We start from the raw sequence: 24,262 nt of genomic DNA, 5'->3' as shown, positions 1-24,262 counted from the left end.
GCTCATTCAGCAGCAGAAGTAAAAGTTAATGATGTATCTTGAACTATTCTCTCTTTTCGTAATTGATTTCATGAGCCCTCCCCCAAACTATTTTTTATATTTGGGGGTCCTCTCAATAGATTCATCATTTTATTTTTTTGCTGTGACATAGACTTTAACCTTAGGGACGCGGGTGGCGCTGTGGGTAAAACCTCAGCGCCTAGGGCTTGCTGATCGCATGGTCGGCGGTTCGAATCCCCCCGGCGGGGTGAGCTCCCGTCTTTTAGTCCCAGCTCCTGCCCACCTAGCAGTTCGAAAGCACCCCTAAGTGCAAGTAGATAAATAGGTACCGCTTTCTTGCGGGAAGGTAAACGGCGTTTCCGTATGCTGCGCTGGTGCCGGCTCGCCAGAGCAGCTTCATCACGCTGGCCACGTGACCCGGAAGTGTCTCCGGACAGCGCTGGCCCCTGGCCTCTTAAGTGAGATGGGCGCACAACCCTAGAGTCGGACATGACTGGCCCATACTTTAACCTTACTGGGAGGAATTACATTTAAATTTATTATTGATTATAAAATCCAATTAAGGCTTTCTATACTGATAAAATGGGGGCATCCTCCTTATTTGGGGGAGGTTGGTTACTAAAAAAACAAAACAAAAAACCCAAGTCCATTTCAGTACAAAAAAAGTTGTGTTGCGGAGCCATGAATGACCTAACTTTTCATTTTAAAGAAAAAAAGATGATTGAGAGGGTAGAATCATGAAAGCTCCACAAAGAACTCCATCAGGTGAACTTAACACAGCTGAACACAATTTAACCACACTCTTCCCCAGTTCCTTTCTACTTCCTTCACTAAACATTCTTTCATCTCACCAATCTAACTAAAGGGCAACTTCCTCACTCTTTATCCTAACCTGCCTTTGAAAATATATCCTCTGGTTGGAAGATTGAGCAACTCCAACAAGTAAACTAAGTAAGAGGAGACATGATGATAGAAGCTTATAAAATAATGCCTAAAGGTAAAAGGTAAAGGGACCCCTGACCATTAGGTCCAGTCATGGCAGACTCTGGGGTTGCAGCGCTCATCTCACCTTATTGGCCGAGGGAGCCAGCATACAGCTTCCAGGTCATGTGGCCAGCATGACTAAGCCACTTCTGGTGAAGCAGAGCAGTGCATGGGAACGCCGTTTACCTTCCTGCTGGAGTGGTACCTATTTATCTACGTGCACTTTGATGTGCTTTCAAACTGCTAAATTGGCAGGAGCAGGGACCGAGCAACAGGAGCTCACCCTGTCACGGGGATTCAAACCACCGACCTTCTGATTGGCAAGTCCTAGGCTCTGTGGTTTAGCCCACAGTGCCACCCGTGTCCCTAAAATAATGCCTATCACAGAGGAAATGGATAGAGAAAAGCTTCCCTCCCTCTCTCAAAACACTAGAGGCCATGGACATCCAAGGAAACTGAGATAAACTGTGCAACTTGCTCCCCCAGGAGGGCAGTGACAGCCACCAACTCGGATGGTTTTAAAAAAAGGACTGGCCAAATACATGAATGAGAAAGCTATCAATGGCTACTAGCTATGATGGCTCTGCTGTGGTTCCACAATTGGAGGCAGTAATGCTTCTGAATACCAATTGCTGGAAGCCGCAGGAGGAGAGAGAGCTCTTGAGCTCAGGTCCTGTTTGCGAGTTTCCCACATGCATCTGGTTGGCCACTGTGAGAACAAGATGTTGGACTAGCTGTGCCACTGGCCTGATCCAGCAAGGATCACCCCTGCTATCATGAAGGTATAAAAAGAGCATCCATGGCAGGGGGTCTCCCCACAGCTGAGAGATTGTTTGGTTAACATCCTTTCTGCTGCAATCTCTCAGCAAGCAACCCTGAGTTTTCTCCATCTCCATTAGCAATGGGCTCTTGATTAAGGGACAATGATGCATGGAACATTCTCTCTATGTTCGCCGCCACATTTTAAATACACTCAGGAGTGCCACCAGGACAAATTGCAGCAAGCCCTTTGATGGGCTGCTACACTGATGAGGCAAATAAAGTATGCAAACGGGCACTCCAGATGCCTAAAGCTGCAATCTGCAAGTGATATATTTCAAAGTAATTACACTGAAGCCATGGCCTCGGCGGGGCAAGTCACGGATGGAAAGGAGGCAGTGGAGCTGAGCCTAGGAAAGTGCACAGAAGGGCTGGCAATGAGGAAGAATAGGGAGGAGGCAACAGGAACCATCCATCTCTCAGGTGGTGGAGCACCCACTTTGCATGCAGAAGGTCGCAGGTTCAATCCCCTATGGCATCACCAGGAAAGGCTGGAAATCTATTTAAGCAATTGACAGAAGCAAGCCAGCAGTAAATCACACCGAGCAAATTGGAATTAACTCTTTATTAGCAAAAATAGGAGTGCAGCATCTCTGAACAGGGGTGTTAGGCCTCATGAGCGCAGCAACTAATCTCAAGCAGGTCTTGCCCCTGTGAAGCAGTTGCTGAGGCTGAAGGTCTCTGTCTCCCAGCAGTTGCCCAAGTCTCCTCCCTCTCTAGGGTTTTCCACAAGCAATCAGAGACTGCATCTTCGTGAAGCTAACTTTTTCTCTGCCCTTTTCACACCTGTCCTGGTTCTGAGAGACACCCGTGATGCTTCACCAGGCAGACTCATCTCTACCTCTTGGGAGTTCCTCCTCTCCTGCTTCTGATTCTGGGCTGCTCTTTGCCACAAACTCTCTCTGCTCACTAAATCCTGTTACCTCCTCAGCTTCTGACACCTCCTCGTCCCAGTCTTCTCCCTCAGATCACTCATCTCACCACGAATCCTCTGGCCCAGAGCCTTCTTCCCTTGGGGGCTCCCCAGCTGTTTCCTCCCCACCCCCCATCCCTCTGCATTCAACCAGTCGTTGACAGCAATATACTGCTTAATTACAATAGTCTCTAAGCGGTTTACAGAGACACAATAACAAAACAAAAAAAAATCAATGAAAACGATAAAATCAACCTTTAATTAAAATGCCTGCTGGAATTTTTTTTGAAAAATATTCTGTAGGTACTGTTCAACTGCAAGGAAGTTCCAGAAAATTGGCCCTCAGTACTAAACACACAACTCTTGGCAGATACAAGCTGCCATGGGGGACCACTGATAATGGATCCCTCAAAGACCTTATCCATCAAGCAGGGATATGAGGGGTTAGGAGGTCCTTCAGGTGTCCTGGGCCCAAATTGTTAAGGGCCCTGTATATTAATGCATCACCTTTTAACCTGGCCCAGTAGCACAAGGGCAAGCCAGTGGAGAGTTTTGAGCACCTGAATTCTACGCTGGCAATAGTCTGTACCAGGCTTCCTCAACCTCGGCCCTCCAGATGTGTTGAGACTACAATTCCCATCATCCCTGACCACTGGTCCTGCTAGCTAGGGATCATGGGAGTTGTAGGCCAAAAGCATCTGGAGGGCTGAGGTTGAGGAAGCCTGGTCTGTACCCACCAACAATGTAACTGCAGTGTTTTGTACCAGCTGGGGTCTCTGGACTATGCCCCCTAGGGCAGCCCCACATTTGGCCCCTGAGCCCACGGTTCTCCACCCTGGGTTTCTTGAATAAGCGGTCTGGATCCAGCATCAAGCATCTTCCTCTGCTTTAGAAAAAAAGAGAAGGGCAGCAATGGATTGCAAGAGACTGTAAGGTCTGCAAAAGCACCGCAGGGAGGCCTGTGTGGGAAGAGAGCTATGGACCCCAAACTGAGCACTTTTCTCCCCACTCCCAGAAACAGTGTCTTGCTTTATTTCGCTTTCTGAGCTTGCGACATCCACGCCCTGCTTTGTTCCTGGGTGGCAAAAGTTAAATCTCGCCACATCGCTCAAGTATGGAGCTGCCTCAGTCAGCAGTTTGTACTCCCATTACCGCCCAGCGGGGGAAATAATAAAATGGATTTTTATTGCAGCCTCGTTCTCTCCCCCGCCCCCACCTCTTCTCATTGGCTGTGAATATTAATTTTAGTTTACAGCAAGGAGGCTTGTGGGGTGGGTGCCATCACTGCCTTCCTTAAAAATAAACTAGTGTTGCATTTGCCAAGAGGACAGGGAAGCACTCAACACTCTACACCTGCTCTAAATGGGATAGAAACCCCCCATATATATTTTTAAAATGCATTGCCCCTACTAGTACAGCTCGTTACATGCTCTTGGGCTGGGGTGTTGTTCTGGGGGGGGGGGTTGCTGTTGGTTTTTTGTATCTTTATTTTCACTCTTCTTGCGATTTATGTGGAAATTGTTCCGTTTGGCTGTATATCCTTTAATATTTTGTTATGACCATTTTTGTTTTGTTGCAGTTACGTTGTTGTTTTTCATGTTGTCAGTCACCTTGAGCATCATTTGAACTGTGGAAATTACTGTTATTTATTTAATTTAAATACCACCCTTCATCAAGAGATCCCGGGGCCGTTCACAGAATAAAATACAAAACACAAGAACATTTCCTAAATAAAATTATGTAGGTATGTAGGTATGTTATTGCACTGAAGTGGAACTGAATACCGTGCAGAATTCTGTGTGAAGATTTATACGATGTGATAAATCACCACTTGGTTTGGTGCACCCAAACAGATGACCGTACTTTGCTTTGTGGAAAGAGAGGTTCAGAAGTGGCAAGACATAAAGTAAAGGTAAAGAGACCCCTGACCATTAGGTCCAGTCGTGACCAACTCTGGGGTTGCGGCGCTCATCTCGCTTTATTGGCCGAGGGAGCCGGGGTACAGCTTCCGGGTCATGTGGCCAGCATGACTAAGCCGCTTCTGGCGAACCAGAGCAGCACACGGAAACGCCGTTTACCTTTCTGTCGGAGCGGTACCTATTTATCTACTTGTACTTTGACATGCTTTCAAACTGCTAGGTTTGCAGGAGCAGGGACCGAGCAACGGGAGCTCACCCCGTCACGGGGATTTGAACCACCGACCTTCTGATCGGCAAGTCCTAGGCTCTGTGGTTTAACCCACAGTGCCACCCACGTCCCTGTGGCAAGACATGCTGAACTGGCAACTGGGTGGTTGCAGAGCCCAAATCAAGCTGCTGATTTTAACTTTTAAAACTGCCAAGGAAGCCCATTGTGACTTTGGCTATGTCCTGAGACCTCCCTTCCTTCAGCTTAGGGGGGAAAGCTTCCGCTGCTGCCAACTTAGTGGGAGACAACTCCCAGAGCACATATTTTTAAGCTGCCTGATATTTCGTTAAGGGTGGTAGCTTCAATTTGCTTTCATGCAGTTGATTATTTTCCTCCGTTTCCTTAAATGTTTTTGTTTGTTTTCATTTTGGGAATTTAGCACAAGTCATACAGTCCTTTAAGCCGTTCCCTCCATTTTAATTTGCTCCTCAAAATGAGGAGAATTGCCTTTAAATAAAAACAAAACAAAACAAAAGAGAATTGCAATCCATTTGCTGCTGATTCACAGCAGACTTGGTGAGCGTGCGTCACACAAAGCAACAAAGCTCAGCAGGGCCCTATTTGTGTTTATGTGGCACTTCCAAAAAACGGCAACAATACTGCAACTTTAAAACCCAGCAAGGAACACGATAGCCTTTGTGCATCATAAAACTGGGTTCTTAATTGCAAACACACAAACTGTTGCTCAGCTTCTGTAAACACCCATCCACTACTGCAGCGCTCTTGCCCCCTGCTGTTGCATCTAGGCTTAGCATCTGCTCCCAATTTGTGATCCATACAGTAACTCACCAGCTAGCCAACCTGTTGCCCTCCAGATGTTGCTGCACCCCAAACCCCAATCGGTCCCAGCTATCATGCTCAATGGTTAGAAATTATGGGAGGTCAAGTCAATTCAATCACAGGTCCCCAATCCGTTTCGTTTCATGTATAGGATGTGGTGAGCTACTGCAAAGCACTCCAAGGAAGCCAAGTGTCCCTGATCTCTCTCCCCACCTTTTGCAAACATTCTTCTTTAATAAGGTGCAAAATAGTTCCATTTACATTTTTTTTGGGGGGGGGTGGAATCTCTACTCCTTCCCTGCAAGAACAATTACACATCTCACCAAGCTGCTTCTAGCTTTCCCTTAGCTGCAAATTGATTAGTCTGGTATTTCACACTAATATGGAAATACTGGGGAAATGTTCTTTTGTTTAAACACACATTCAAAATAAAACTCTGTCTAGGAATTTAGTCTCCTTCTCTCAAAGAATCAGCAAGGCCACAATCAGCCTACGGTAGTTGCTACATTTTTTTCCTGCTGCCTGGGAAGTGGCTCCATGGGTCTTTGTCCTTGCTGCCTCTTTTAATCATAGAATTGCAGAGTTGGAAGTGACCACGAGGATCATCAAGTCCAACCCCCTGCAATGAAAGAATCTTTCACCCAACATAGGGCTTGAGCCCTCAACGCTGAAATTAAAAGTCTCATGTTCTATAATGTTTGGGAAGGACTGGACTTTGCCTTTACTGACAAGGAGGGTGGGCATATTTGGGACATCTACAGGTATAGGTAAAGGTAAAGGGACCCCTGACCATTAGGTCCAGTTGCGGATGACTCTGGGGTTGCGGCGCTCATCTCGCTTTACTGGCCGAGGGAGCCAATGTACAGCTTCCGGGTCATGTGGCCAGCATGACTAAGCCGCTTCTAGTGAAGCCAGAGTGGTGCACAGAAATGCCGTTTACCTTCCCACCGGAGCGGTACCTATTTATCTACTTGCACTTTGATGTGCTTTCGAACTGCTAGGTTGGCAGGAGCAGGGACCGAACAACGGGAGCTCACCCTGTTGCAGGGATTCAATCCTCTGACCTTCTGATCAGCAAGCCCTAGGCTCTGTGGTTTAACCCACAGCGCCACCCACATCCCTTTTATTCCCTACAGGTATACACACACACACAAAAGCCCCATTCCTTTCATTACCCAGAGGCCCCAGCTGCAACCCACCCCTCCACATAGACTTTTATAAATAGTCCTTACCTGCTCCAGCAGCTGTAGCCGTGCTGGCACAACCGTGCCACTTGAAACAGTGAGGGCACCCTTGGCATTAGCTCCTTGCACTCAGTAAATAAATGTGAAGGGGATCTCTCCCTCCCCACCCCCTGCCCTCCCCCCAAAAAGCAGGATCCCTTCAAAGGAGAATGTGGATCACTCAGCAGGTCTGGCTAGAAACAGCTTCTAGAAACTGAAAGTTCGTATTTGAAGAACCGCAGGGAGAACATGCCAGTGCTTGCAAGATGGTTCTCTCACAGTGAGAGAATTCTGCGGGCACCAAACAGTGCGTCTCAGCTTCCTGAACTTCCGGAGTAATCCTATTCCGACAGGTTTAGCCAATAAACTGAGGGTATGTATTAGCTAATGCCCCTAAGAATGCTTCCCTGGGCTTCTTGGTCAGCGAGGTCACCAGGCAGCTTATGCCATGCAACTTCCTTCTTATACAGCCTCCCTCCTCCTTTCCTGGAAACCAGCACAGTGGTCCTACAGGGTGTGGGTTGAGAGCAACTGCTACTGTCCAAAACATCTGGGAGACATCATGTGATTTAGGACCCACCCGCACGAAATATTTAAAAGCAGCAGCATCCCACTTTAAACCGTTGTGCCTTCCCCCAAAGAATCTTGGGAGCAGTAGTTTCTTAAGGGTGCTGAAAGTTGTTAGGAGACCGCTGTTCCCCTCACAGAGCTACCATTCGCACAGTTCCCTGGGAAGAGAGATTGGTTGCTAAACCATTCTGGGAGTTGTAGTTCTGTGAGAGGAATAGGGGGTCTTCTCAACATCTCTCAGCAGCAAACAATGAACTACAGCTCCCAGGATTCACTGGGAGAAGCACAATTCCTTAAAGCGGTATGCAACTGCTTTCAATGTACAGTATTGCACCAAATATACTCTCCCCATCCTGCATTCCTTACAATAAAGACAAATGCAACACAGCCACCTTGTGGCCACCAGCATAATGTTCAAATTTCTATAGGGAGTAACTGTCCCAGACAGTCTCTCTTGCATAGAAACAGTAAGCCATGTTTCGTAAGCTTTGTAATTCTTACGAGAGACCCAGAAAAAGCTGGTGGGTCCAGCAACCTTTTCATATCTTGGAATATTGCCTGCATGTTATATATTTCTTCTCTCCAGTACAAATAAATTATCACAGCAGCTGCTGCTAAATTCCAGCTTAATTTGCAAGTAACAGCTGAACTGAGGCAGGGAAATATTTGTGCTAAATAACTGTTAGGAAGAATTCCAAGTAGGCAAGGTATAGCACCAGAGGTTGCCCTCATTGGGAGAGACTTCAGCATCTTCCAGAGGGGTCACTATGTTAGTCTGTCACAGTAAGAACACTAGTCTTTTTGTATGCAACACTAGTATTGCTCAGAGTAGTCCCAATGAAATTAATGGATATGACTAACTGAGGTCCGTATAGTTAAAGCTATGGTTTTCCCAGTAGTGATGTATGGAAGTGAGAGCTGGACCATAAAGAAGGCTGATCGCCGAAGAATTGATGCTTTTGAATTATGGTGCTGGAGGAGACTCTTGAGAGTCCCATGGACTGCAAGAAGATCAAACCTATCCATTCTTAAGGAAATCAGCCCTGAGTGCTCACTGGAAGGACAGATCCTGAAGCTGAGGCTCCAATACTTTGGCCACCTCATGAGAAGAGAAGACTCCCTGGAAAAGACCCTGATGTTGGGAAAGATGGAGGGCACAAGGAGAAGGGGACGACAGAGGACAAGATGGCTGGATAGTGTTCTCGAAGCTACCAGCATGAGTTTGATCAAACTGCGGGAGGCAGTGGAAGACAGGAGTGCCTGGCATGCTCTGGTCCATGGGGTCACGAAGAGTCGGACATGACTAAACAACAACAACTGAGGTCCATTAATTTCAGTGGTTTTACTCTGAGCAGGGCCAGCACTGCATACAACCCTAACAAATTTATTACAGAGTTAAACTACAGTCTACGAAAAGCTTACACTGTAATAAATTAGTTACGCTTTAAAGGTGGTACAGAATTGTTGCATTAGCATCTGTGTTGGTCAACTTTTGAGAAAGCCACTTTCTGTGTGGTTTTGCACAACAACATATTTTGTTATCAAAGCAACCAGGGTAATCAGGCACTATGCCCAGAATTGTGAAAGCAAATTTTAGGGGAAAAGTAAATAATGTTCCAAGACCTTTGAACAGTCTTAATCAGTTTGATCACATACTGTTTTAGAGACAGTGTGGTGAAATGGTTAAGAATGTTGGATTAAGACCTGGGAAACCAGGATTCAAATCCCCACTCAGCCATGAAGCTCACTGGGTGACCTTGAGCCAGTCACCATCTCTTAGCCTAACCTACCTCACAGGGCTGTTGTGAGGATGAAATGGGAGAGAGAACCAGGTTCACCACCTTGAGTTCCTTGGAAGATAAAGGTGGTATATAAATGAAATGAATGAATGAATGAATGAATGAATGAATGAATGTCATATGAATGTTCAGGCAGCCCTACAAGCTGAGAGACCCAAACAGGGATGGGGTTTACCCTAGCACAGAGCCTCACAACTTTCCCCACAAAAGCTCAGTAGGCCAACCCCTCTCTTCTCTGCTTGTTTATTGATTGATTTAATTGTATTTATATCCCACCTTTTTCTCCAAGGAGCTCAAGGTGGCGTACATGGTCCCCTCCTCCTCATTTAATCCCCAGAAAGAACCCTGTTACATAGGTTAGGCTGAGAAAGGCAGTGACTGGCCCCCAAAGTCGCCCTGTGAATTTCATGGCTAAGTGGGGATTTGAACCCTGGTCTCCAAAGCCTTAGTCTGACACTCTACCCATTATACCACACTGTGGACTAATCTACACTGGTGAATTAAGACGTTTAAAATTCATTATAAAAATGTGACACCAGAGGGCACTGTAGAGCAGCGATCTGTCGCCAATGGCAAATTGCATTGGGAGCTGTATTTTTTAATAGTGTTTTCAATAGCCTTTTCCAGATCAGTGTAGATCCAGCTTGGGCTCTATACATCATACCTGTAAGAAGGGGCTACGGATCTGCTTTGGAGGAGACAGAATGCTGCTGGCTTGCCAGCAATTAACCCTCAAACACATCAAGAGCCAACACCATCCTTTGCTGTGGAAAGCAAAACTCAAGCTTCCTGACAATGCTGCTTTAGGGCAGACATAAGAGAGTCAGGGATCTACCAGAAGACCAATGATTTACAGAAATATTCCCCTTCTACACCCAACTTAGCCTTGACTCTCCCAGCCCATAACCATTAACCCCCTGTTCTCACAGGCTGAGAGAGAGCAGGGGGCTTCCCTTTCCACTGCTGGTCCCATTGCCATCCCAACACTCCATGTTTCTGTAGTTTAGCTGGGCAAAAAGCAGATTATTGTGTGATGTTAAAGCAGGACAAAATTGGTAGTAAACATCTGGTGGAGCACAGAAGACTGGGAAGGTTGATGCATGTCTAAAGCGAGCTGGAGAATGTGTCCACTTATGGCATGCATGTGCACTTCAGAGAAATGTTGCTAAGCACTTTCTGGGAGTTATAAGAACTACTGCTTAACTTTAATAATTCGATCCTTGAGTTTGCTTTCACCCCTCTTCCCTCCCTGCCCCTTTTTCCTTGTGTGACAGGTCTTTTAGATTGTAAGGACTGTTTTAACTAATCACACGTATGCCACCCTGGAAGCCTTTTTGGCTGAAGAGTTGGAGTACAAATGCTCTAAACCAGCGGTTCTCAACCTGTGGGTCCCCAGATGTTGTTGGACTACAACTCCCATCGTCCCTGAGCTCTGGCCTTGCTAGCTAGGGGTGATGGGAGTTGTAATTCAACAACATCTGGGGACCCACAGGTTGAGCAAGGCTGCCAAAACAAACACTCCCAATATAGAAATGAAAGCTTAAAGAAAATGGAAAACAGGAAGGAAACCTTGACCGTGTGCAGCCCACAGAATGAAATTCTTAGGTTTTGCTATTTGAAGTGGGGAAAAGCAAACGAACAAAATAAGCCACAAAAGGTTACATGCATGCAACATTTATTGATGAACAGCAGAAAAGATGGAAATGGTAAACGTGTGACACAATTATTAATGGCATCAGTAACAGTGGAAGAGAGTGGATATATATGAACCCAGCACCTGAAATAAACACACACATACATATATACATCCCTCCACCAAAGGTTTTACAGAGGCAGGAAACATGAATGCAAAAGGACATCAAGGAAAAAGACAAAACAAAGAAAAATGTTTTCAAACAGGCACAAATACGTACAATGTTCTAGACAAAACAGAAATTTTTCAGGCAAACAGGGCAGTGGAAAAACAGTATGTGACACTGCATTTCAATTCCATGGCACCTCTTTCAAGTAATGCAGAAATGGAGAGACTTTGGCCCTTTAGATGTTGCTGAACCACAACTCCCATCAGCCCCTGAAAGTGTGGCCAATGACCAGGGATGGTGGGAGTCGTAGTTCAGCAAACGTCTGAATAGCCAAAGGTTCCCCATGGTTGAAGTAATGGCTCAGTATTACAGCTCTGATGCTGCTGTATTTTATATTCACCAAGCAAACAAATCATTGGAGGACTATTTGATCTAAATGCTTCCATTTGAAACAGATAATAGTTGGAGATTTTCACAACCGGGATGTCCATCACAGGGAAGATGGGGAAAGCAAGGGTGAGTGCGAGGTTAGAAAAAAGCACTGGAAAACACAGAAGGAGGGCACAGATTCTGGAAGGTCAGAACTTTATTCCCGGAAAATCCCACAAGTAAAACAGCTGCCACTAGGGGACACCAAGGACACAGCAGGGAGGAGGAAACACAGCTGAGCAAAATCACTCTGAAAAGCCTGGGGTGAAAAGCTTACCACCCCACCAGCCCCCCCACCAGGCAGGCACAAAACACACACACACACACCAGAGTTTGGTGCCATGCTGGAAACTCTGTTGCTGCCAGGAGTCAAGAAGATCCTAACACACAAGGGCCTGTCTGGGTGGCATCTTGTGCTGCTAAAAGCAAAGATCTTTCACCTGCCCTTTGGCCAAATTATATTGGAGGGTACTAGATCTCATGCTCACCCACAGTGTTCCTGCCCCGTTATCCAAGACTTTCCGGGGGGGGTGTCACAAGGGTCTGAACTGAATCAACTGACAGGATGTAATGAGATCCTGGAACACGGTGGCTAGAGAATGGTCAAGAAACTGGTGGTGGATTGATGATGATGCCCCAGCCACACAAGGGCCCAATTTCCCACTTGCTCTCCTGCTGGCAGGGAACTTATTGCTAATAGACAGTATTAAAAATCTGTAAATAAAACATAAAGCCAATGGACTTCAACTGTGATAGGGTTTCATTTACCGTATTTTTCGCTCTATAAGACGCACCAGACCACAAGACGCACCTAGTTTTTGGAGGAGGAAAACAAGAAAAAAAAAACATTCTGAATCTCAGAAGCCAGAACAGCAAGAGTGATCGCTGCGCAATGAAAGCAGCAGTCCCTCTTGCTGTTCTGGCTTCTGGGATAGCTGCGCAGCCTGTATTCAGTCTTATAGAGCAAAAAATACGGTACTTATTTTGTCACTTTATTGTTTATTTAATGGGTTTATGTATCTCATTAGACTGTGCTGTTGAACGTGCTGAATTGTGTGGGTTTTTTAAATAAAACCTACCTGAAGTTGAAAAGAAAAAAAGAGGTGTAGCACCACCATATTACGAAGCAACCCAGGTGTGTGCAGAGGCTATAGTGCAGTTAAGGAGTTCTAACGCACACAACTTGCACTTGTACTGTTTCCTTGCACACTCTTCTGCCTTCCCTTCCTCTCTCAGGGCACAAGCACCAAACAGGACTGCCAGGTTCAGAAAGGTTTGCCAGCTGGCAAGACAGGGCGTGCGCAAATGGATCAAAACAGACCACATGCAGCACTGTAAACAGTACAAAAGGAGTCTGTCTCCCTTTAAGCGCAGAGAGTCAGCCCACAGCTACACCAACCCTCAGATGTGAATGTCAGTATTACAGCCCAGCAAGGTGTATGAAATGTGTAAGCCAACATCTCCATCTGTGTAAGGCTCCACATCGTTTTAAGAATGTAAGAACCACCAAAGGCCCATCTAGTCCAGCATCTCTAGTCTGATTCTCACAGCGGCCAACCAGATGCCCTAACAGGAAGCCCAAAAGCCAAAGGCTCTCATTTAAATTCACACTAAAGATTCTGATTTAAAGTCACGCTAGTGTGCAAAGGGCATCATGCCCTTTCTCCTACAGCATTAGAAAGATGGCATTTACGCTCTAGTGATTCACTGATGAGGGGAAATTATTATTTTTTGCTCATCAGGACTCTTTTCTTCAGCCAACACAGGAAGGAATCCTCAGGCAACAGGTAGGAAATTCAGGTTCTGGAGCTAAACACGCTACTTCCTGATCAAATGAAACATTGGTCTATCCCAGATGAGGCAGTTGTGATTTTGCAAAGGGATCTCCAGCTGAAGGGCATCTTGATAATGCAACCCTGCCTTTATACTAGGTGCAAAGCTTTGGAACTAGATTGATGGAAGTGAGGGGGCAGATCCTGGCGCTCACTGGGGGGCAGGGAGCACGTGCCAGCTCTCAGAGGAGAGAGCAAGAGAAAAGACCCTTCATTCAAGGAGGCTAGAAGCGAGCAAGTGGCAACCCCAAGTGACCCGGCAACCAAGCAGCCAGCTCATGTTGCATAATGTTCACACCCATTAAGCCCAAGCAAACACAACCAGCCTGTGTGATGAAAAGAAGCAGAAATAACAGGAGGGCTTGTAGGGCATGATTAATTAAAAAGACGCCCAGCAGCCTCCATAAAAGGGCAACATGCTCCTACGTCCCTTGGGCAGCCCCCACCCCACCAGCTTCTGCAGGGGAGACTCGGCAGGTTTTAATACCAAACCGCTATACTTATTCCATTAAAGTCAGCAGGAGTTAATCAGACTTGCAGGCAGGCAGAGAGAGAGAGAGCACTGAAAAAATCCTGGGGTGGACTGCTTGTTTATTTTTAGTGCCAGATGTAGGCAAAACGTGGTTTTATGGTCTCTAAAGAGGATTAAAAATCCCTTTAATCTGTGTTATGACATTGCTCTCCTTCAAAGTGGAATGAAACTGGGACTTCCTGAAGTCAAGAGTGTCAGAAAGGAGATAGCAAATGCATCCAACCCTGCGAACAGACAGAGGGGAAACAAGTCTGGCCAAGTTGACAAAGTACTGAATTTGGATCTAATGGGCATGGATTTAACGAACACATGGCTGAGGGGGCTTGGGCTAGGGAAAAAAGAGGAAGAATAATCTGACATTCTAAAGGAATCTGTGTGTATGCGTTGGTGGAGGGGAGAGAGAGAGAGAAGCAGAATCATCTTTGGTAGAAAGTGATTCAGGGCAAGGTAATAGCAGAAGGTAATAGCTGACAGCAAAAAGGTTCAGGAAGGGTGGGAAGAAAGAGTTTAATAACTTTGTTTACGTATAATTAATTGAGAACCACTTCTATAGCAAGAGGTCACCAATATGGTGCCCTCTAGATGCTGTTGGACTACAATTCCCATCAGCAGGACCAAGGGTCAGGAGTTATGGAAACTGTAGTCCAAAGTATATGGAGGGCACCACACTGGTCACACCTGCTTTACAGTCTTGGAAGCTGTGCCTAAGGCGTTGACCCATTGTTTATGTTACTATTTTCATACCTGCAGAAGCATTCCTAGAAGCCCTGGAAATGGCCCTGATGTATCTTAAATGTTTATTATCTCCATACAGCAGTCCCAAAATATAATACCACCACCTTCCTTTCATTACTCAAGCATGTTGCTTAGGAGAACTGTTCTATTCATTCCAAAGGAAGGTTCTTCCAGTATTACTCCTAGGGCAGCCTTCCCAAACCTGGCACCTTTTGGACTACAACTGCCATCACCCCTGGCCATTTGCCATGTTGGCTGGGGCTGATGGGAGCTGTAGTCCAAAAAATAATAATCTGTAGGGTATCAGGCTGGGGAAGACTGTCCTGGGGAAAGCTGCTTCCCCCTGCCCTCCTACCCCCCACTTACTGCAGCCTTGAATATCTGGTTTTTTAAAGATTTTACAGTTCCTCTATAAACAAACCTGCTGCAAATGTACCTCCTGAAACCATATCAAGACAAACGTTCTCCTGTAGAAACCCTAAAGTGGCTGGAAATTGTGAGGGAGAAGTAAGACTGAGGGAGGGGTTGCATAGTTGCACAACCTCTGACTCGTCAAACCAAAACACAGGAAGCTGTCTTATACCAAAGTTGGACCAGTGGTCCATTTGACCCAACACTGTCTACACCGAATGGGAGCAGCTCTCCAGGGTTTCAGACCAGGGGACCAGAGGGACCTTCCCAGCCCTATCAGAAGACACCAAGGATTGAACCTTGGGTGTATGCTGGCTGCTTTGCCATAATAAACATTGACCGATTGAACCTGGGACCTTCTGCATGCAAAATGGGCACTCTAACCAGTGAGCTACGGCCCTTTCCAACTAGTAACTGCAGAGACGAGGAAAGAGAATAGAATACAGGGACAACCTGTCCACTTTTACATCCACATTACTTTCCCCATTTCCCCCTGCACACTTGCCTGCCATTCACAACCCCTATAAGGCTCTCTGGGGATTCAGGCAGGGGTCTCTCCCAGCCCCTCCTGATGGGATATGTTCTACCACCGAGCCACAGCCCTCGCCCAAGTCTCCAGCCACTCACAGGGGCTTGTCAGGTGCTGCCCTGCTCTTTCAATTAAACAGGCTGACAACGTGCCTTACCAAGTCCCTGGCTGGTCATGAGGCACACACGGCTGGTAGTCATTGCTTGACCTGTGGCGGAGGGTGAGACGCGACACAGCATCCCTGGGCCTTCACCAACAGCTTGCACACTACCGAAAAGGAAGCGAGAGTTGCGCAAGGCAGCTTCCCACCCCGCAAACCTGAAGCCTGATAAGGTCACCACCGGTGGGCACCGTCTTGAAGACTGTGTCACAGAAAACCAACACCTCCCAAGTTCATTTGCTAGCCTGGAAAGCCCTCTTCATTCCATCTCGGTCAAATGTAACATTAGTATCGCCGTCACTCAACACAGCGGCAAGACCTTTACGCCACCCTAAGACTGTATGTTTGTGTCGAAGGTATTAACAGTTAAAATAAAGAGATTCTGGATGGAAGGTCTGGTCAAGATATAACAGGCCCTGTGGATTTCTGGTTTTAAAATGCTGAAGTACTGTTTCTGAACTCCTTTGGGCCCAAGCTCACAGCTGTGTGGAAAAGCTGCTTGCTCTGCTGATTCATGCTGACCTATCCAAATTCTTAGAGGAGATGGTCAGGCATGCAAGGCACCTCCCTCCGGCTGCAGAACCTTAAGGAGCCTTGCATAACCAGCCCCTGCAGCACCCACATTAAGCATTAGAATCTAGTGATTTGTTTAGTTTTCTGGTGTAGGAGCCAAGATTTAGCTCAGTGCTCCTTTTACAACATTGCACCTCCACTAAGGACGGTGCAATTCTCAAGCAACAGTGCAATGCTTCCTCGGACCCCAGTTTCCCCTGCAACTTCTTCTGCCACTGGGGTGTTCTGCAGGAGAGGAGGGGCCTACAGAAAGATCCTCCCCACCAAGCACGGACTCTACCTGACTGGTTGTTCCTCATGCGGATGGCTTTGGACTTGGCCAGCTCCAAAGCAGTGACCCATCGCTGCCGCTCCACTTCTGAGTGAGCCTTCAGGTGGTATGTCCTTCCCCCATTGGAAAGCACAATGTTACAAGAGTCCTCCGTGTCAATGTGAGCCGTTGACAAGTTGATGGTTCCCCGACAGGTGTGAGCCATTTCAGCTTGAGTCCTGCAAAAAGGAACAAGGGAAGAAGCATAAGCAAGCGCCTTGGGTTTCACCTTCTGATCAAGGCTAGCAAGGGGGCGTGGGGGACCTCCCCAGCCAGGACTTCCCTAGGCACTGAAAGCAGGATTCCCACATGACTGCATCAAGTAAAACTTCCTTCAGGCAGCAGGTCCTGGTTTGAACTGTGCCAAGAAACACTGAACACCAGAGCTTTCCAAACTGTGTGTCGCGACACATTAGTAAGTCAGCTGCAGTCTGTAAGTGTGTTGCATGAATGCTCATCTCGGGGCTGCAAAGGGGTTAGTTTAACCTCTGGTTTGCTAGTAAAACTGAATTACTGTGTCACAAAATGATGCATGTCTACAAAGTGTGTCACTAATATGAAAAGTTTGGAAAGCTCTGCTGTATGCAGTGCCTTCACTGTGGAATCCTGGATCTACTAGTACTGTAGATCTCTGGGTAATTTGCCATAGGTCAGCAAGGCTTCCTGATGCCTCATTTGTTTTGCAAATATACTGAAACCAAAACTGGTAACACAGAAATCAAAACCTAGATTTCAGTACAGTGGTACCTCGGTTTACGAACAGTCCTGTTTATGAACTATTTGGTTTACGAACACCACGAAACCAGAAGTAGTGTTCCGGTTTGCAAACTTTACCACGGTCTACTACCGGAAGCCGAATGGTGGAAGGGCACAGGCAGCAGGAGGCCTCATTAGGGAAAGTGCGTCTCGGTTTAAGAATGGATTTGGTTTAAGAATGGACTAAGGAACGGATTAAGTTCATAAACCGAGGTACCACTGTATAAACTTAACTCAAAGCAAGCGGCACCTTCAAATCAGCCTTCACCAACCTAGTGCCTTCCAGATGTTCCGGACGACAACCCCCATCAGCCCCAGGCAGCTATGCACTACAGAGTTGTAGTCCAAACATCTGGAGCACACCACTTTGGTGAAGGCTGCTGTGCATCTGCTAGGGAGTCACCTGTGTATGACAAATTGGATGAAACCGAGTGTTTTAGTCTTGACAGACGAAACTACAGTAGTGGGTGTGCCTTAAGTAATGCCAACTGACAATGTTATATATCAAAAGAGACACATTCTCCCTCAAGCAAGCAAGAAGTCTAAGCTCCTTGTGAAAATGTTTCAATTGTCCTGCGTACCTGTTGTCCTGTTGCAAAGCATATATTTGCCAATAAGTTGTCAAAGAACAAACAGAATTATCTGGAAACTCAGCTCTGTCTGCTACAAGCCCATTCAAAGAGTAGTAGCCTGTTTACTTTGCTGTGGGGTCCCTAAGCCTCAAAAATAGCTGGAAGGTTTGACAGCAGGAAGACTATAATTTCCCAGCAGTAGTCATAATTAAGGCAGCAGAAACAAAAACAAAAAACCACAGGGTTGAGTTTTGGAAATCCCTGGGCGTGTGAAAACGGTGAGACTGTGAGGAAAGTGGTCTTTTTCTCCGCATAAACTAGTATTGCTGCATATTATTCTAATCCTGCTGTATGAAGAGTCCAAAGTGTTCTGGGTACTGCACAGATATTAAAAACAAGTCAGCCCCTGCCACAGTTTCAAAATCTAATTATTAGATTTATACCTAAGAACATAAGTGCAGCCTTGCTGGGTCAGGACAAAGGCCCACCTAGTCCAGCATCCTGTTCTCACAGTGGTCATCCAGATGACCGTGGGAAGTGTAACAACACTCTCCCCACCCCCACCCCAATTCCCAGCAGCTGGCATTTGGACCTCCAACAGCAGAGACAGAAGACAGTCATTCTAGCAAGTAACTACTGAGAGCTTTAAACTCCATGAATCCTTTTTAAACCCATCAAAGTTGGTGGCTGTCATTACTTCCTGTCAGGTGGTGAGGTGGTTGCTCACGAGTAACCAGGCAGGACTCCGACCTGTCTTTAACAGGTTTTTATTTGTGCAAACTATTTACAGTGCAGAACCAGAAAGTTCATGTCCATCTCAGTCACTTCCAGATTCCGGGAGTGGCCTCTTCTGGTCCCCCTCCCCCAGCATAATAACTTAGACACCCCAAATCTCCGCCTCCCTTCCTTACGTTTCACCCCTGTGCGCAAACTGGGTGACGGAAACGGTGTGCCTGTTTCCTGCCTGGCTGGGCTAGGTGAGGCGCTTGGGCTCTCAGTAGCATCTTCGAGCCCTCTCCTCGCTCGGCTTCCCCCTTCCCCCTCTGCTCCACTGGAGGTATGGCTTTCCCCACGGTTGGACAAGGAGCTGCTCCTCAGAAGCATGGGAGGCTCTCTGTATTCCTCTGCCTCCCACCCGTTCTGATGGCAGTCCCCTGACACTTCCTGTGGAAGCAAATTCCATAGTTCCCTAAACTCTCCTCATAGGGGAGCTGTGCCACCCCCTTGAACACTTTGGTTGCCCTTTTCTGAGTACACTCTGAAAAAGATATTAAGAAGGAAGACAAAAACAAGCCTATTTCCTATGTCTGGGTAGCTTCCAGATTGTCACTATTTTACAGGGATGATTCAACTGTATTCTGGCGCACTTGGAACATTTATGCAACCCGCTTCTATCTCACTCTGTACTGTCTACCCTGACTGGCAGCGACTCTCCAGGGTTTCAAGACAGCACATTCGCAGCCCTGCATGGAGATGCCATTGGGAACTGAATTTGGGACTTTCTGAATGGAAGTTGCTCTACCAACTCAGCTAAGCAGAGCCTAAGCCGTGCCGTGCGCAATTTCCTGCCTCTGTAGGGCTGCTTAAGACCTTCCTGGTTATTTTCACTAAAGGCATCACAGTTTTGCTGCAACCGAAGCAAATGCAAAATTATCAGAAATGAAGATGTAAAATCCCAACAGCTAAGAAGCTGCTAAATTTAAGTGCAGGTTGCACAGTCCCAGGTGCCCATCCAGATGGTTAAGCGAATCCAACCCACCCACCAGCTTCCGTTTGGCATCTGAAGCCATATTCATGGAAACCATATGCAAATGTAAACCTGCAAGGAAGATATGCAGAAAACTGCAATTATTTCATAATACGGCTGCTACAGTCATACCTTGGGTCTCAAACGCCTTGGCTCCCGAACAAATCGGCTCCCAAACGATCAAAACCCAGTGATTGTTTTCAAACCGTTTTTGGAAGCCAAATGTCCGGCGCAGCTTCTGCAGTGTCCTGTAGCCAATCAGAAGCCACGCCTTGGTTTTCGAACTGTTCCGGGAGTCAAACGGACTCCTGGAACACATTCTGTTCTAGAACCAAGGTACGACTGTACTGGGATCAGCTGCTTTGAGCAGTTCAAAGTTCTGGTCCTGACTTACAAACTCTTAATGTGTTGGGGCCAAAGTACCCATCTCCTTATGTGCCTCTGCTATCCTTTGAGATCCTCAAAGGCCTTTCTCTGGGTTTCCCTGTCCTCCCAGGTGTGGTGCAGGTGCTACTGGAAATAAGGCCTTCCCAACTAGTGGCACCCCAGTTCCAAAATGCTCTCCCCAAGAAGCTCACCTGCTCCAATGCATTTTCCAGCATCAAGCAAAACCTGCTTTATTTTACCAGACTTTTAAATGTTTTAGCACGCTGGCCGATTTAATCTCAATTAAACAGCAACTTGCAGGTTTTTTTAGCTTATTTTAATGGATTAGCTGTTTTAAGAAGGTTCTAACGTTTTATTTTAAGTTACCCAGATAACTTGCGTTTCAAAGGGAGGTAACTTGGAACAAACAGAATGAGCACAGCTCACAATGCTGCCAACGTGGATCGCAGTGCTCAGCAAGCTGCACGTGTCTTGCTCAAGACTTTGCTTGGAAATCAGTCATTCGTGAATTACTTCCAGACACATGCACATTCCCAGAGGATAACTTCAACAAATCAAAACAGCTAGACTGCATTCCAGAGTATGTTGACCAGCTCCTTTACTCTCAAAAAGGGATTATTTTTTAAAGGGAGATTTGGTTTTTTAATGATCACTTTTAAAGATAACATGGAAATCTATTTTCCCTACTTGCACGCAGACACTCCCAGAGTGCTCTCAGCAGACACTTCCCCATCTACTGCTATGCACAGAGCCGTAAAGGTGCCCTTCAGCAGTGAATAGCCCAGTATCTTGACAAATTTTCCTACTCAGTGTTAGCATCTCAACAACTGAATAACAAAAATACATGGGCAAGTTTCCAGTCTCAAATATGAGATAATCCTTAAGAAGCATGCACGGAGGGAGTAGGGGAGAGACAGTCCTGGATTACTATGTAGGCACACACACACACACACACACACACAGATAATGCTAGAACTGAACATCAACCTTCAGTCATTTTTGCTGGTATTAACAAACAGAAGGATATTAGCAAGAGGGCATCTAAATAAGGGATTGAGAAAAGAATGCTTCTCCAAAATACACATGGAACACTGTTTTAAACACCTAATGTTTATCACTTGGTTAAGTAAAAATTGTGTGAAGAACTCCATACATTGTTAATTGCCACCTCAGATATAAGCTGAAACCTTATAGGAGCATGTTTGGTTGAAAATATTAATTAAGGTCACTTCCCAACCCTGTCTGAGCAGGCATTTCAATTTTATTTTGCAGAGAAGTTATACCTTACTGATTTTTTGTTTTGGCTTCTTATTTTTGGAAACATGTTTGTTGCACAAGAGCACCAAATCCATGTTCTGTAACCTGAATTTGCTGGACTACAGTTTAATCCCACCTGCAAAATGGAATTGGTCTGGAAGTGTGCACTGCTAGGATAATAGAAGCCTATTAGGATGGAGAAAACCAGTGGGAAACTTATCTCTTGAGCATAGAAGCACATGCTGCAGTACATCAAAGAGGACACAAAGTCAAAAGAAGTAGAAAAATTAAAAGGGACAGAATTGTCCCCTGATCACTGTGAGTGGTAGCACACGATTCCAAGACTCATTTAGTCCTGAGGACATAGTGTCTCCAAAAGGTTCAAGGGTGATCTTGACACCAATAATGAAATCAGTAAGCATTGTTTGAAACTGGGATAGAAAAACTAGGAGCCAAATGGCTTCTGGGACTCCCATTCGCATCCAGAGGTACCACTGTACAGTGGTATCTCGGGTTACATACGCTTCAGGTTACATACGCTTCAGGTTACAGACTCCGCTAACCCAGAAATAGTGCTTCAGGTTAAGAACTTTGCTTCAGAATGAGAACAGAAATCGTGCTCCAGCGGCACAGCAGCAGCAGAAAGCCCCATTAGCTAAAGTGGTACTTCAGGTTAAGAACAGTTTCAGGTTAAGTACGGACCTCCGGAACGAATTAAGTACTTAACCCGAGGTACCACTGTACTTCAATTTTCAAAACACTCTCACTCTTTATTGTTAAACTCCTTAACATATTGTCTGTCCTTAGCATAGACTTCGAGGCTTCAAAGCACATACATTTCAGTAATCCTTGAGTGTCAGCCAGGCGCAAAAAATGGCACCCAGACTTTTTGAGGTGCTCGCAAATGGAGAGTCTTTAGGCACAAAATGCACCTGGCGCCCTGCTAATTTCAAACCTTGTCAAGAAGGCATCCCAAAGAGTAAGTGTTGTATGAAATGGGTGGCTGCAACCACTTACACATATCTTCTGGTCACAACAGAGAGGTATAATTACCAGATACCCTTAATGACTTGTCTGTCTAGTCACCAATGCATGCTTGTTGCATTTGGGCCAGGGCAATGGGGCCTTTCCCCCCAATATTCACCTCATTTTTAAACAAGAATACCTTTTCGATGTTTACACCAATGTATGATACATGCTGTATTTTGCTGATTCTCAAGTTTGGGGAAGTGATCTCATCTGTTTCCGATGTCTACGAAGCTGTTCTGAAGCCAATATAGTTGATTCATTAAAGGATGTAAAAAGGATTTGCAACTCCACCCTACAAGGAAGCTGGCTATATTCCGTGTGTGTGTTTTAAGGGTCAAATTTTATTTGGGTTTTTTAATTTCCTAGAGACCAGTGTCATGTACTAGCAGATGAGTGAGTTTTAACATTCTGCCGAAAAATCCAGCACAACTGCTGCAGTAGCGGAAACTTACTGAGCAACAGATTGCAGAATCTATTGTGCAACAACATTTCCCTGGTACAAAACAGTTCAAGAGCAGAACATGTATATCGCTAACCGTGTTAGAAACTCTGATATATAAGCTAGCTAGGCACTAAATGGCTACTTAAACCAAGGTTACAGTTGCTAAAGCAGAATGCCTTGTTGCCATTTTGTGGTAGGATGGCTCCAAAGTCTTATTATTCAAATGATGGACTGACTGTGACTGATTCTCAGTTAAACATGTGCCTAGTATAGATTACTTAAGAACTTTGAGAACTTAAAGAAGTAAAGACACTTGGTCTAGGGACAGTCCACATAGATACTGTACTGACCTACTCACACCTCTATTTTTTAATGGTGACTGCTCCCGCTCAGGCTGCACAGAAAAAGTATTTTGTTTCTTGAAATTCATTCCAATTGTGCAGATAAAATACAACTGACAGAATTCTACAGGATGTGGTATTAGTGTGCACAAACAGTCAAGATCCAATGATCTGCAGGCACGCACCTCCAGATGGTGGAGATGTCAGCAGCCATCCTGGCGCCCAGGCATCTTCACTTGGCTGCAAGTGGTCGACAGACAGGTGCAAAATGCGCCTGGCACCTGGCTAATTTCTAACACTGATCCCTTGAAGGCTGCTTGAAACCCAGCCTAGAGTTGATGCAGGTGGACGTCACCCCACACTGCTATTCCCCCTAAAGAAGCCTTCACCAATTTAGAACCCTCCAGCAGTGTTAGAAACTGAGATATGAAAGCTAGGTGCTAAATGGCACCATACATCTAGGTTATAACCACAGCAATGGAAAGTCTAGGCATGCTTTTTTATAACAAGAATACAAAGCTGAAAACGAAGGAACTGCAGCTTAAATATTATGTTCATTTTTCCCATAGTCTAGTCCAGGCACGTCCAACAGGTAGATCGTGATCTACTGGTAGATCAATGGACGTCTGTGGTAGATCACTGGCTCTCCACACAGAAGCTCAAAAACTTTGACTCCCCCCCCCCAAAAAAGCTCAACAACTTTGAGCTGAAAGCTGAACCCCTAAAACACGGGGCTTTCCTCCCCCTAAAAAAACTCAACAACTTTGAGCTGAACCCCCCCCAAAACGGGGGTAGATCACTGCCAGATTTTAATTCAGAAAGTAGATCACAGTCTCTTGGGAGTTGGTCACCCCTGGTCTAGTCCTTCCCCTGCCCACCCCATTAATATTCTTAAGAAGGTCTCTTCACCAGTCTTCAGAGAGTAGATGTAAGTGGGGAGGCAGAAAAAGGTCCTCCTTTCCTTCCACTCTGCAGTTTTCATCTGAAATCTTAGGCATAGTACTGCACCCAGAACTCAGAAACTGCTCACGCTAATGAAATTCCCTATCGTAAAATGCACCTAGAACAATGGAAGTTTGCGAACACTGCCCTCCAGATGTTTTGGACTACAACTCCCATCAGCCCACAGCCAGCAAAACATCT

The 24,262-nt window shown here is 45.9% G+C and overlaps 1 protein-coding gene across 2 annotated transcripts in view; it reads right to left on the bottom strand.

Moving 5' to 3' along the window:
- The window catches only part of OSBP2 (oxysterol binding protein 2), a 172,328-nt gene that overhangs the window by 127,270 nt on the left and 20,796 nt on the right, over positions 1-24,262 (bottom strand). Inside the window, exon 2 of one of the 2 annotated variants that reach the window (XM_053369437.1) lies at positions 16,559-16,767. In XM_053369437.1, the coding sequence (XP_053225412.1) occupies positions 16,559-16,767 (209 nt within the window). The other variant, XM_053369438.1, reaches the window with a different exon arrangement.

This window comes from Podarcis raffonei, chromosome 16 (genome assembly GCF_027172205.1).
Source record: "Podarcis raffonei isolate rPodRaf1 chromosome 16, rPodRaf1.pri, whole genome shotgun sequence".
Lineage (NCBI taxonomy): Eukaryota > Metazoa > Chordata > Lepidosauria > Squamata > Lacertidae > Podarcis > Podarcis raffonei.
Note: the sequence above shows the minus strand (reverse complement) of the source record. Positions and strands in the feature narration are given on the sequence as shown.